The sequence below is a fragment of the Phragmites australis genome, chromosome 24, assembly GCF_958298935.1.
Source record: "Phragmites australis chromosome 24, lpPhrAust1.1, whole genome shotgun sequence".
Lineage (NCBI taxonomy): Eukaryota > Viridiplantae > Streptophyta > Magnoliopsida > Poales > Poaceae > Phragmites > Phragmites australis.
In genome coordinates this window covers 11,657,334-11,672,736 of record NC_084944.1, presented here as the reverse complement: position 1 = coordinate 11,672,736, position 15,403 = coordinate 11,657,334, and the positions used below count along the sequence as shown (strand labels likewise).

Here is a 15,403-nt window from a genome sequence, read left to right as displayed (position 1 = left end):
TGGATAATAGATGGATAGTTCCACATAACTTGTATTTAATTAAAAAGTATCAAGCTCATATCAATGTCTAATATGTCAATAAAAGTAAGATTCTTCAATATCTATGCAAATATGTAAATAAAGGCTCTAGCAAAGCCAAAATAATTTTTGAAGAGATAAAAAAGAAAAAAGATACACCTACAGATACAAAAAAATGGATAAATTATGAGATAAAAGAATATCTAGATTGTATATATATATATATATATATATATATATATATATATATATATATATATATATGAGCAAGATGCCTTATGGAGATTGCTTGGGTATGAGATACACCATCATACACCGTCGGTTGAATGCCTCCTCGTTCATTTGCTACTTATGGATAGCATTATATATAAGAAAAAATGAAATTGTACAAACTATTTGAAGACCCAAATAAAAGAAAAACTATGCTAATTGAATACTTTACAGCAAATAAGAACTCTACACAAGGTCGAGATTTAACATATTGTGATTTCCCAATAAAATTTACATGGGATGCTAAAAATCGTACATAGAATAGAAGAACATATGGCCATAAAATCAGGCGTTTATATTATGTTAACCCTAGGAAAGGAGAAAGATTCTATTTGTGGATGTTATTAATGATAATTAAAGGAGTTTAAAGTTATGATAATATTAAATCATACAAAGAGTTTTCTATGATACATTTAAAGATGCATGTGCCGCACGTGGTTTATTAAACAATGATGAGGAATGATATTGGACTTTCAATTAAGCTGCAGCATGGGCAACTTCTGCTCAATTATGATAACTCTTTGCAACAATGCTACTATTTTGCAAGATCCAAAATCAAAATCAATTATTCGAAAACAACTGACGACTCATGGTTGATGATTTTGTTTACCAACTACAAAATAGATTTCATCCAATACAATACATAATAACTGACTGTCAAATGCGCTATATATTATTATCAAACATAGAATATATACTTTCTAAAAATGAAGCACTTATAAATATGTTTAATTTACCTAAAAAACATATACAAACACATATAAATGTGGTAATAGACAAAGAAGAAGAGATGAGCTACGATGTTGATAAATTGAAAGAAGAAGCCAACAAATTATATCTATTTTGAATAATGATCAGAAACACGCATTCCATACAATAGTACAAAATGTGTTAGACAATAAATCTAGTTTCTATTTTGTATGTGGATACGGTGGCACATGCAAAACTTTTTTGTAGAATACAATTGTTTATTATCGTAGAGCTCGTAAAAAAATAGTTCTAACTGTCGCATCATCTGGAGTAGCATCGCTATTGCTACCAAATGGTAGAACAACGGATTTAAAATTCCAATCGATATAGATGAGAGTATAACTTGTGAAATTAAACGTGAGACACTCCTCACAGAACTACTTTCACACACTTCTTTAATTATATGGGAGGAGGCAATAATGACAAATAAACAATGTTTTGAAGCGTTCGATAGATCCCTTTGAGATATACAAATTCTAATAAACCCGGATGTGAAAGAGTTTCCATTTGTAGGAAAAATCATTGTACTAAGAAGAGATCTATGACAGATCGTACCAGTAATAGAAAATAGATCAAAATCACAAATAATTGATGCTACAATTGTAAAATTGTACTTGTGGAAATATGTTCATGTATTAAATCTGACAAAAAATATGGGATTAAAAAATAAGTGCTCAACCACCCCTGAATACATTGAAATACAAAAGTTCAACAATTGGGTTCTCAATATAGGAAATGGAATCATACCAGCAACCAAAAGGCAAAATGAAGAAGAATCCAGCTGGATAAATATACCATATGATTTACTTGTATTCACAAATGGGCCAAAAATTCTAGCAATTGTCGATGCTATTTACCCAAATTTTGTAGAAAATTATTTAGATTCAAACTATCTAAAAGAAAGAGCAATATTAATCCTCACAAATGAAGTTGTTGATGATATAAACTTATATATGCTAACACTAATACCAGGGGAAGAAAAATAGTATTTAAGTGCAGATTGTATTTTCAAGTCTTTTGATACATGTAATGATGTTGATATTTTGTATCCAGTCGAATACTTAATTACTAAATGCAAATAATTTTCCTCAATATAAATTAGTACTAAAAGTTGGTATACAAATTATACTACTAAGAAATTTAAACCATGTGTGGTTGATGAACCTTTCTGATTGAGCTGCAACTTATGTATGGCAGTGACACAGTCCTTTAGCTCAAATATCATATAGTCAATTAGTGTTTGCAACATATTGCTCTACAACCACACAGAACAAAATGAGTTGCCATTTTAACATAGTAAGATGTTTTATGGGGATGAAACATACTAATAAAAGTATAACCTAAGTTTTCTTTAGTCTTGTAGTCACAAATTATTTCAGCTCTGCAAGCAAGAATTAGGAATATGAAAATGAAAGAAGAGAATAAACAGGAGATGCAAAACGAGAAAAAATGTATATAAACCTTCATCCTACAAAATGATGAAAGTTACACAACCAGCAACATAATTAAATTCTGCATAGCCAAAAAAAAATCTTAGCACAAACATGTCTACTACTATAAGTTGTCGATAAATCTTGATTCATAATGTGATGTTAATCTTTTTTGCCTTTACAAATATTTTTGAACTGAAGTATTCATTTAGCAGGGCTTAAGACAGTTCACTAAGCAAAAGACCATTCTCATTATATTACAATGAGCACTGAAAAAGAAATTGTTAAAGCTCACTTGATTTCCTATAACATCGACAAAATATTAATGGATCCAGTGACCCCTGTTTCCTATTACCAAAGCTATTATTTGATTTTCTATTCTCAGGTGTAAGGTGAATTTTTTATTTTACTATAGTAGTTCAGTACCAAAAATTTGTCATGGTCACTATTTTCTTCAACAGCGATTTTCTACTTGCTCATGTCCTATTATTCATCATGCTCCTATCTTTAACACGGTGATCATACTGAAGCCAATGCATAAAAAGTGTTAATGACATGATTTAAATTTTGCATGTACCTGAACAAAAAGAGCCAGAGGCTCAACAGTAAATATGTTATGGAACACTACATTCAATTGTTCAATAATCATATTTTCTTTGTGAAGAAGCGTAGTGTTCATTATGTGACCATACATTTTTTATATGCTGCAAAATATGCTGGGAAGATCTTTATGATATCTGTGTAACACCATTACAAGTTTTTGTTCGTGTTACTTTGCAACACATCTATCGAAACACATGCCATTTTTCAATGCAGGATTGTAGTGTTTTCTCTCAAGTTATGCAATGCATTGTCGCCCATTTACTGTTTGTCATTATATTTGATTTGACTGGCGTGTATATACTTTATTCTTACCAATTAATCATTTGTGGTGAAATTTGTTCTAGCACATCATCAATATTCTTTCTGCATATGATTACAAACATAAATTGATCAAATTTGATGCTTATGTAATAGGTATTTGAACAAAACTTAGAGAGAGGCTTATATATGTATCAAATAAATTATTTCAATATAACATGACAAATATAGGGCCCATGGAGTGACCATGGGCCATCAGGTATGGCAGTGCCACACCGAACTTCTAGTGTATGTACTAGTGTGAATCTTTCACTTACACAAAGAAACATAGAGAGACAACGAGCCCAACAAAAACAATTAACAAAGAGATAGAGTTAAAAATAAAGATATATAGAGAGAGTATGTAATGTATGGATCATCCCGTCCCACGAACCAAACACTACCTAATAGAGAATTAGAGAAGAGATATAGATAGAAGCAGAGAGAGAGAGGACAAAGGAAGAGAGAACTATACAAACGTATACATAGAGAACTACAGAAAGACAGAGAGAATGAGAAAGAGCACACGTCTTCTCTCTATAGACATGATAGCCAAATGTAGCTATCTGCTTCAATCCTTAATTTTGTATTAGAGCAAGTACAACACCTTGTTGAGTTGCTGTGAATTTTTATTGTGCTAATGAATCTTCTCCCTTGATCCTATTTGCTAAGTTTTTCTTATACTGATTTCTGAACAATATGTTACTTAGAAATCTGTCTCTCTATCTTCACTAGAATAATTTAACATATTATGACTTAAGGAATGGTAGTCCACTCACTACTCTATGAGCAGTACTAAATACTAATCGAGTGTCATACTACTTCAGTCGTAATATAAATAGTTGGATGATCAAAATCAATTACAGGCCATCACTTCAGTGCTCTTGCATGCACTCTCGTTGGCACAGACATATGCATCATGGTTGGTTGGGGTTGGTTGTGGGCATGAACTGTTCTCTCCCAATACTAATAATCCAATCCACAGTTTTCTGCACCCACCCCTGAATACTATTATTTCTTTATTCCTTGCTCTCAACTAGCAGATTTCCCTTAACTCATGCAGTTTCTCTCAATGAGAAATGGATTAGACAAGAAAACCTAGGATTTATCGCAAATCTGCAGTAAATTGAACTAGACTTCACTGGAACAAGTCCTGGAGGCTGATGATTTCTCTAGCGGGCTCCTTGCTCCAACACATCTGATCCCAATTCAGCATAAATCAACAAAAAACACATCAACAGATATACATTGTTGAGATAAAAAAAGGAACACATATATGGCAAAGAGACAATGCAAAAAAAGACGTACACTAGCTGGAACATGAGTATGATTCACATCTAACTAAAAAAGTAGCATCAGTAGTGGTGCACATATAAAATGCTGAGACACATCAAAAGGAACATATAATTTTCAGAGGTATCCATGAAAAATGATCCATACATGAACGGTTCCAAAGTTTAACAAATCATTAAGTACCCTAAGCATATAGATTCATAGAAAATCCTAATCCACCAGGCATCAAACCAAAACCTAAGTACATAGCCACTAAGGTCTAAGGGACCTAAATGAAGTTGGAGAAAACAGAAGAACTCTAAACAAATTTGCTCAATTAAACTTAGGAACAAGAAAAAATAGGAACTAGCGCAACAACTTCATGAATATAACTCACACAAACATGCACTGAGAACTGCTCGATTCCTCCTTCAGCTCCCTACTCCAACATGTCCCAACCCTAAACAACAGAAATTAACCATGAACTAAACAAAATGGCACAATGAGGATTTAGGAAACAATAATACAATAGGCATCAAATTAATCCAAATACATGGCAACTAAGGACCCTAGTGAACTTACATAGAATAGATGAATGCTAAACAAGATTGCTCAAGGAGCACAACTCACCCAAACAGGATTTGAAAGCCGCTTGATTCTTCCTCCAAGCTCCCTGCTCCAACACGTCCCAACCTTGAAACAACAAAATTAACCGCAGAATCACACAAATGACGCGACAAATCGTCAAAAGAACATAGATGCGATGCATTTGAACTCACCTGACCGTGGAAGCAACCTGGATTCCTCAATTAGACCTCGATCCCCACTGACAAATCAAACCCTAAGGGAGAGGAACAACAAAAAAACACCGGGGAATGAATGAATCACTTGACATTTCCAATAGATTGAGTAACGAAAAAACCTAAATCAACTCAATCAAACCTTCGAATTGCTGGCTCGAGGGGGGAGGAGATGAAGAATTGTGTTGCCTCTGCATCCAAAGAGAAGATGAGCGGTTCCATAGGCGCTGGGATCGACGTAACTGTGTCGCTGCTGACACGCGGGCACACGGGTGAGGGGTCGCACTTGTCAGTGACGAATACATCGAGATGGAGGATTCAATTATAGTGTGTGTATGTGTGAGAGAAAGAGATGGAGAGAGAGAGAGAGAGAGAGAGCTAGTATTATGTATTCACATTTAGTGGAGAGAGAGGGATGCTTGAATTCTAAAACAAATCAGGTCTCTAGAGTCCTCAGGGGCTGCGGGCGTAAGATCTAAAACCGATATCGCCAATAATCCATCACAACGCAATTAAACATAGCACAACATTTAAAGTATATCAAAGGGCTACAAATTAGACAAATTCTTAAGTAAGAAATCTGACAACAGATAAATAGCAAAACTCTTTTTTATGTGTTTGTTTTGTGTGAATATAATGTAAAGGAAAAAGTCTATTTTACTACTCTAACAATCAAATTTGTCTGATTGATCTCCCCACGAAAACTTGACTCGATTTACTATCCCAAACAATTTAATACCGGATAATTCACCCCTTAACCCGGTTTTGTGTCGTTGTTTTGCTGATGTGGACATTTTTTTACCCATGTGGAGCTGTTTTGCCACGTATGCAGTCCACTTCATCTTTGTCTTCTTCCTTTCTTTGTTGTTGCTGAAAGAGAGCTGTGGAAGGGAGATGAGAGCTCAGGGAGAGAAAGAGGACACCTCTGCTCAGTATGCTAAGGTCGACTTCCAGCGATGTTCAAGTGAACCAAGGCAAGCATGGCGTACAACATGAGACGGCAAACTCTCTGACGTTGACGATGATATATAATTATTATTATATATGTATAAAACATCACATATCTACAATGGGTATATGATGATCATTTATATTCTACTTGACCTGAGGCTAGTCATAGCGCCACAGAGTAAATGTATAGAGATAAAATATAAGTAAGGTAATTATATTAGATAGGGAAGATTAGACTCGAATAAGTCTAGATAGGTTACGTCCGAGTTCTTCCGACTATAAAAAGAAAAGAGAGGGAATCACATCACATCACAACAAATCCCAAGCCAAGCCAATTGAAGCCTCTCATGCCTTTAGATATCTGAAGTCGCAAACCCCCAAAGTAGATCTAGTCAGGTAAAATACCAATACCCGTCAAAGATCTACGACAGAATCAACCATCATCCGGCTAGATCTTAGTAGTAGAAATACAAAGCAATCTGCATAGTTCTTATGATTAGATCAATACACAAATCTCTTTGTACTTTCTGATCTAAGAATAATTAAAGCAAAGATAGGACACATGTCTGAATTTGTATAGATTTGTGCCCTTCTTTACTATACTCTTGAATGATTACATAAGTATTTCTTTCGATATTATAAATAATAGACAATCATATATAAGTCCCCATAGGTATGGTTAGCGATGGTGGAGTGGGTTCTCGTTCGCAGCAAATCGACAAAGAGAGTGCCCAGGTCCAGCAACGAAGAACCAAGCCTTACCAAAGATTGAGCGTGAAATACAAAAAACTACTTGAAAGGGAAGGCTTTATAATTCTCGAGAACACATCATTGTTATTAGGAAAAAGAATTTATGCAGCAGTGCTGCAAACCAATTTATTTGGAGCACCGTCCAGATTACCACCACCTGTCCCCAAGCGTCAATCTCAAAGCGAGGGTGCTGCAGCCGATCGAGCCGAGCAGCCCGAGCGAGCAATCAAGCCAAGCATAAGCGCAGACGGAGCCTCATCAATGTGCCATGGCGCGCAAAAGGAGCCGCAAAATCCCAATCCCACTTTCCTCCTCCGCCTCGGCTCCACCGCCACCACCTATGGAAGGGTCGGTGGTGGTCGCCGTGCTCCTGGACGACGTCATCGTCTTAATCCTCCAGCCTCTCCCCCACCGACATCCTCCGCGCCGCCCTCGCTCGCTGCCGCTGGCGCCACGCCGCCTCCCTCGACCTTCCCTGCTCGCCGCCGCTCCACGACCACTTCTTCCACCCGGACACCCCTCTTCCACCGCTCGCGCCGCCGGGAGCCAAGGTTCTCTAGCCCGCCGTCTTCGCCCCCTCGCCATGCCTCCTCGCCGCCCGCAGCTTCGCCATCAAAGACGTCAACATTGGCCTCGTCCTCCTCGTCCCAGTCCTGCGCCCCAAGGTGGCCGTCCCCCGCGTCCTCGTCATCGACCCGGCCTCTAGACACCACGCGACGCGGTGCCCAGGGACTACTGACACAACGCCTACACCAGGCACGTCATCGGCGTTCGCCTGAGCAAGCTCTGCTTCGAGGCTGTCTGCTTCACTGTCGACGGCGATCGCCCGCGCACCTGGGTCGCGTCCGTCCGCGATGGCGACTGCACCTGGCGTGTTCTGTTGCGATCCCGTGAGGTTCGGACGTTCGAGAACGCGGGCCCGCAGCCGGAGTCCCTCGACGAGCTTGTCCGCGACTGGCTTAGGATAGCTGCGCCTATCTTCGCTTGCTGCCTCGATCGCTTATCCACGCTTTGAGATAAACGCTTGGGACAGGTGGCGGCAATCCTGACGGTGCTCCAAATGAATCGGTCTGCAGCACGGCTGCCTATATATTTTTTTTCCAAATTGTTGTAAGGGTGGTAAAAAAAGCTCGAGCTCGTTTAGCGACTCACTATATATTTGATTCGAGCTCGATTTGAGGTTTTAACGAGTTAAACTTAAGTCTAGTTACAAGTTCTTAAACCTATTAAGTTCGAGCTCGAATAGCTCGTTAAAGAAGAGTCGATATCCATTCACTTTGGTTTAGTTTATTATTTTAACTAAACCATTCAACTCAAAATTCAATTATTTAATTTTAAAACCACATGACTACATACATATATAGCTCACATATAGAGATATAAAAAAACTCGAAACTCACGAGTTACTCGAACTCGACTCACTTTAGACTCGATTCGAGCTCAGCTCGAAACTCAATCAAGCTAAACTCAAATCTTGTTCTAGACTCGGCCAGATTTTTAGTATGCATTAAGTTCGACGAGTTTTTACCAAACATGTTCAAATGGGCGACCCGGTCCGGCACGGTACAAGTCCAGTCAGGCACGACCCGTTACAACCCATTAGCTAAACGGGTCGTACCGTGCCGATCCATGGCACGATAGACCCATTAATATTCTTTGCCTGTCGGTCCGTTAATACATGAAAATCGGAAAAAACATCAAAAAACCGCCGGATGTAAAGATCAAACTCACGATCTCATACATGGGAAGCAACGACTCTACCACCCTGTTAAGCATCTTTTTATGTATTAAAAATAAACAAATTATATAAAACCTTAAAAAAATCGAAAAACTTAAATAAACCGTGTTGGTCCGGCATACCGCGGCTCCAGCCCGTCTCGTTTACTATCGTGCCGTGCCGTGCCGGCCCGACTCATTTTCTATTGTGTCGTACCGTGCCTGGGCCGAACCACTTTTCCCGTGCCGTAGGCTAACCCATTAGACCCGACCAATTAACTATCTTTAATTTTTACCAAACTCAAATTTAAAACGACGGGTTCACTCAAGCTCAGCTCGTTGACAGCCTGGTTGTTGTAGAACGGCAAGGGCTTCAACGGAGAAGGAGATCATGCAGCTGTGGCGTTGTACGATGATCTGGCTCGAGAAACAGAACAAATCGACGGTCAAGATTGGATGGTTGGTCCAACTACGGTGGTTCTCTGTTCCGTATTTCCTCACCTCCTCTCCTCCCCCCTCCACTTCCAGATCCGATCCACGCCGGCGATCGCCTGAGCACCGCCATGGCGCTCAGCCTCCGCCAGAAGCAGCTCGGTAAACTCCAACTCTTCCCCCAAATGCCCCCTAAACTTTCTCTCTATCTCTGTGTGTCCATGGCTGGATCTAACCACGCTCTCTGCCTCGGATCCAGATGTGATCGTGCGGATGCTGCACCTGTACCAGCAGCAGCAGCAGCAGAACACGCCAGGCGGCGGCGGGGGCCAGGATGAGGATGAGGCGTACAAGATCCTGGTGATGGACGCCCCCTGCGTCTCCCTCCTCTCCCCCGTGCTTCGCGTCGGCGACCTCCGCCGGCACGGCGTGACTCTCACCCTCAGCATCGACCGCGCGCGGCAGGCCGTCCCGGACGCGCCCGCGGTCTATCTCGTCCGCCCCACGCCCTCCAACGCTGACCGCATCGCGGCCGACGCCGCCGCGGGGCTCTACGCGTCGTTCCACATCAACTTCTCCACCTCCGTCCCGCGGCCCGTGCTCGAGCGCCTCGCCGCCGCCTGCGCCGCGTCGCCAGGGTCCGCGCACCGCGTGGCGCGCGTCGCCGACCAATACCTCGACTTCGTCTGCCTCGAGGAGGGGCTCTTCTCCCTCGCCCAGCCGCGCGCGTACATCGCGCTCAACGACCCTGCCGCCGCTGACGCCGACATCGCCGCGCTCGTCGACGCCGTCGCGCTCGGGCTCTTCTGCATCGCCGCCACGCTCGGCGCGGTGCCCGTCATCAGGTGCGCGCGGGGTGGACCTGCGGAGATGGTCGCCGCTGCACTCGACGCCCGCCTCCGCGATCACCTCCTCGCCAAACCCAACCTCTTCACGGAAGCTGCATCTGCCGCCGTCGCATCTTTCCAGCGCCCTGTGCTGTGCCTGTTCGACAGGAATTTCGAGCTGTCGGTTGGGGTGCAGCACGACTGGAGCTACCGCCCATTGGTCCACGATGTGCTCGGCTTGAAGCTGAACAAGCTGAAGTTGCCGGCGGAGAAGTACGATTTAGATGACTCTGACAAATTCTGGGTGGCAAACAGCTGGTCTCAATTCCCCAAAGTTGCGGAGGAAATCGAGGCGCAGCTTGCCAAGTACAAACAGGATGTGGACGAGGTGAACCAGCGCACTGGTGGTGGCAAGGTTGGGGTTGAGTTCGATGGAACTGATCTGATTGGCAACACCAAGCATCTCATGAATGCGGTGAATTCGCTCCCAGAGCTGACAGAACGGAAGAAGATGATTGATAAGCACACAAATATTGCGACAGCGTTGCTTGGGCATATCAAGGAGAGGTCTCTGGATGGATACTGTGACTGTGAGAATGATATGCTCGTGAATGGCACCGTGGACCGGAATACGCTGCTGAGCCTCCTTAGAGGTAAGGGTACCAAGGAAGATAAGCTCCGGCTAGCTGTGACCTACCTGCTGTCCTTTGAGACGCCACCGTCATCTGAACTGGAGCAGGTTGAGGCTGTGCTGCGTGAGTCGGAAGTCGACATGTCTGCATTTCAGTATGTGAAGAGGATAAAAGCATTAAATACCCAATTTTCTACTGCTTCGGGCACAGCAACCAAGAGCAACATTGTCGATTGGGCGGAGAAGCTTTACGGGCAGTCCCTTAGCGCTGTGACTGCAGGTGTGAAGAATCTCTTATCAGATGGGAGGCAGCTGGCCTTGACCAGGACAGTTGAAGCTCTCATGGAAGGGAAACCAAACCCAGAGGTCGATGACTACCTGTTGTTTGACCCACGGGTCCCTAGGTCAGGAACTGGTGGCCAGTTTAAAGGGCCATTCAGAGAAGCTATTGTTTTCATGATTGGTGGAGGAAATTACATCGAGTACAGGAGCTTGATGGAACTAGAACAACGCTCACAGCCTTCCAAGCATGTTATATATGGTGCAACTGAAATTCTTAGTGGGGCGGAGTTTATTCACCAACTTGCGGAATTGGGGCAGAAAGCAGGATTGGGTGGTGGCAGCAGCAACGCACCACCTGGTCCAGCACAGTAGCTAGAAGCTTTTACCAGACCTTTTGATGTTAACGAGTGATTCAAGCTTCAGAGATTACAGTAAATAAGTTCATACCCGCAAATTTTTATTTTAAGGAGTGGTCCAGGCTGCATAGATTAGTGGTATCGTATTTCCTAAACTCAGGTTTATGCCCCTGTATTGAATGAGTTTTCGATACATAGCTTTGTTATTGCAATTTGGGAATCTGGTATGATCGATATTCCATGTATGCCCATTTCAATTTGCTGTATTTTACTTCCTCTTGCATCCATTTAGTTTCTGAGAAATTGTTGGAATCTTGTTTGCACACTCCCAGAAATCAGATTCATGAAATGAATATTTATAATAGAACACCAGTTCTGATGTTTGCATAAATTTATTTTGGTTGAAATTTTGGTACTGCCTGGCTGTTATATATTTTTGTGCTGTCATGCATTGCCTTCTAGTGAGCATACGTTAGTTCTTGGGACTGCATATACGTGATTCACAATGCGGTAAAATGTGCTTGTGGTAATACTAATATGTTTATACATTTTGCCGATTGAGGATATAAGTTGTTACCTGAAGAATATGGCAAATAATTGTTTGCCCTTCATAGTTGGATGCTTGGATTAGGGGAATGCATCGTAGTGATTGTAAATTGAAGGAAGTAATATTTGTACGACATTTTTCTTACAGTAGCACAACTGGGTGAATTGTGCTGTTTCCAGTGTCTATTATTTTTTCCTGTGAAATGCAGGGGGAATTATGATATAATGGTACACATTTTATGAGAACCTGTGAATCTAACCAAGAGTCTTCAGTCCTATTGTTGTTTATCTTCGGCTACCTAAAGCTGAAGTTGCATTCTATTTCACATTCACAGGGTCACAGCCAAATCCCTAATAGGCTCTTATAATAAAAAAATCCCTAATAGGCTTCGCTGCTGCCATAATTGTCATGTAAATTTTCTTCACTCCCTTATTTTCACTCTTATTTTGCATTCGACTCCCAAATCTTCTGATTGTAGTTGTGCCCTTCTGTTCAAGTGATTGTTAGAATTCAAACCATGATAATTGGTGTCTCTGCGAACAAGTTTTATTTCTGTACATAGTCAAATTACATAATATGATTTAATTGCTGGCACACAAGAAAATCCCCAGAATTTGTATAACATACTATTGTTCTTTAGTTGCAATGCACATTCCCTATTCATGTACATTATATCCGTGGAACAACTGGATGGTTCTGCTTAGAATTCCAATTATGTTAATATTATTTAAATTGGTTTCTCCATGAACGAGTTGTAGTCCTGTATGTAGTTGAATTACATAATATGATTTATTTGATGGCACACCAGAAAATACCTTGAAGTTGTATACTTTTATACCAAACTATTGTTCTTCAGGTGCAATGCACATTCCCTATTCATTTACCTATCTCCACGGCACAACTGGATGGTTTTGCTGCTTCCTGCAATAAACTGTATCACTATGCCTTATCTTCATGGATCCTTGCCTTTTGTCAGATTGATCAGTATTGGGGCGTGGCTTTGGTTGAATGGCAGCAAAATCTTTCCCAATCTTAGTTATGTCCATCCTGCATTGACCATCCAATTTTATCCTGATATTCATCTCAGAAACAACCGTGTTTTCTGTGTGGGACAGTGCAAACTGGTAATCAGTAGCTGAGCCAGTAAGTTCTCTTCTATCCTTATGCTGATACAGCCTCTGCAGGTGGCGTGCGAGGCGGCACATGTTGTCGATGATTTCGTGTTCCAAATCCTCCTCTATTTCTGCTTCCAAATCATCACGGATTCGTAGCTCCTCAGTTGAAAATGTGTTCTCTGCTACGGCACCCTGCTTGCAAAAAGAAATGGTGAGATAGTTCATGTGTCATCTTAACTTTGCTTTTGCTCCTTGGGAATTTTTCTACAGGACATTATCAAAATGTACTCTTTCTGTTGGACACTATTAAATTCTTTTCTTTGCTGCAAAGAGATTTTTAACAGTGTCCTACAGCAGCAAGTTTGCCTTTTGTTATATGTAAGTAAATTTTATAGATGCTGATGTATTTATGAAGTTGTATGTGATCTATAATGCTGATTACCTCGCTATACCCTGAAGGAGCATAACTGGTGTGATAATAGCATGCAAGCTGAAGAACATGACAAGAGGAGAGGAAGGGAAAGATCAAAAGTTACTGAAATAGCAATAACTAGACAAGTAGAGGATAACCTGGCTTGGGTTCCCCATGAGCAAACGATGAAAATGTTCTTCACCTTCTCATTTCTTGCCTGAGGTTCATACTTCGGCAAAGGTTTCTGCTTTGTTTCTGTTCTGTATTTTTCATTGGCATTGTAGGCATTTTATACACTGCATATTGTGCCAGTTGAGGCCCTTTCATACACATGCACTGGAAATTATCAACCCAAAAGATTCAGACAAAATTCCATGATCACTTGGTGATGCATGCTCTTGTTTGCTCTTGCAGGCATTTATCACTTCGTTTTTGTTCAGTAACTTCAGCAGCAGGATGGGTCTGCATCAGAGTTGGCCGTGAGTTCTTTTACCAGGAAGGTGCAACAAGAAGGTGTCAGTCTGGTTGCACTTGAAAGCAAAGCTCTTACACACAAGTGCAAGCAAATGTTACAAATCTTACTTATGCTTTATCTACTATGAAATGTTTTGAGTATCATAATTTTTGTTTCCATGGCATCAGAATTTCTCATACATATGCTTGATGTACAATGTTACTCCCTCTGTTCTTTTTTTCTAAAGCCTACTCCCTCCGTTCTGCTTTATATATTTATAACCATATACGTAGCCTAGTTATAATATTACTTATTTTTTGAAAAGAAGATTAGGAAAAGAACACTCCGTTATTTGATACGACGAAACTGAAACATTCAGTCTGCAAAGTTGTTAGAATAGCACAACCAAAAGCAGGGGAGACTCCCACTCCTCAACCAATAGTATGAACAACTTCAAATCTTTGTTTTTACATATGTTTCATATCAAAATAATACCGCTCTAGAAAATTACAGACGCATACATCTTTCCAGTAATCACAAACATTCTGGACAGTATACTTCGCAGTACCATATAGACTCCAAATTTACCAGACAACCTTCAGCAGCATGATAAACTCCTCGACGGCAATGACTTACCAACCTAAAGTGAGTCCCCATCCCTGTGGGTTGGGGTAGTCACAGCTTTCAATCTTTGAAGGCCTCTTAATGATCTGAACTCTGAGTTGGATGTTTAAATGGTCGATACCGATAAGTTTCATCAGCTGCATACGTCTACAGTATTAGATTTTCAATACAAGCACTAGTGTTCAAATTTTATTTTCAAATTTTGAGTTAAATAGGAATGTGGGGTATTAGTGTCTTACAGAATAAGCCATGCAAAGGTATACCCACTAAAGCATAGTCCAGAACGAAAAAGATCCAAATCCAAAATGCAAAGGAAAAGGCCGTAATAACGAGCCCCTCCTTGGGCGGATTTCTCCTTTTGATTTAGCTCAATGAATCGTTACATGACATCTAGTGCATTTGCATGAACCTTGAGCCTTGCTGTCGTATACAAATTAAAGGAGGAGGATCCAAATTTTGGTATGCGGTAATTAGCCATTCAAATGTTATTCTGATATAGTTGAAACATATTGTATTCATTTACCTCTACCAACAGGCACATGTAGTATAGGCACACAAACCTTAAACCTTGATGTCATCTAAACATTTGTTTAGAATTTTGGGTTTCAAATCAAATCTTAGCAAGCAATAGTTCCCCAAAAAAAATGTACCATTATGATATAGTCGAAAAAAGATTGTAATAAGTTTCCTCAATTGATAGGTACATGTACATCCCAGTGTAGCAACATGAAAAAAATCTCCGTGGTTATCTAAACTTCGATGGAGGATTTCAAATCAAAACTTTGTGAGCAATAATTAGCCAATGTAGCAAATCTTAGATAGCATTTAGTCGGTCATGGAGAAAGATAGAATCAAATCAAGTTGTA

The 15,403-nt window shown here is 40.7% G+C and overlaps 2 protein-coding genes and 1 pseudogene across 2 annotated transcripts; 2 read left to right on the top strand and 1 right to left on the bottom strand.

Annotated features, from left to right (window-relative positions):
- Positions 1-7,409: 7,409 nt before the first annotated feature.
- Positions 7,410-8,156, top strand: LOC133907189 (uncharacterized; annotated as a pseudogene).
- A 1,107-nt stretch (positions 8,157-9,263) lies between these two features.
- On the top strand, positions 9,264-11,776 carry LOC133907443 (SEC1 family transport protein SLY1-like). Its single transcript, XM_062349494.1, has 2 exons — positions 9,264-9,451; positions 9,549-11,776. Exons 1-2 carry the CDS (start codon positions 9,421-9,423, stop codon positions 11,399-11,401), a joined length of 1,884 nt encoding a protein of 627 aa, XP_062205478.1. The 5' UTR covers positions 9,264-9,420; the 3' UTR covers positions 11,402-11,776.
- Positions 11,777-12,672: 896 nt separating this feature from the next.
- Positions 12,673-13,860, bottom strand: LOC133907444 (uncharacterized). The gene is made up of 2 exons (XM_062349495.1): positions 13,618-13,860; positions 12,673-13,239 (listed from the first exon to the last, which is right to left on the bottom strand). Exons 1-2 carry the CDS (start codon positions 13,633-13,635, stop codon positions 12,817-12,819), a joined length of 441 nt encoding a protein of 146 aa, XP_062205479.1. The 5' UTR covers positions 13,636-13,860; the 3' UTR covers positions 12,673-12,816.
- Positions 13,861-15,403: the final 1,543 nt, after the last annotated feature.

Bases quoted from the DNA above. Each gene is read 5' to 3' on its own strand.
- LOC133907443 (XM_062349494.1), top strand. From the start codon at position 9,421: ATGGCGCTCAGCCTCCGCCAGAAGCAGCTCG. The intron at 9,452-9,548 runs GTAAACTCCAAC...CCTCGGATCCAG, and splicing joins CCTCCGCCAGAAGCAGCTCG to ATGTGATCGTGCGGATGCTG.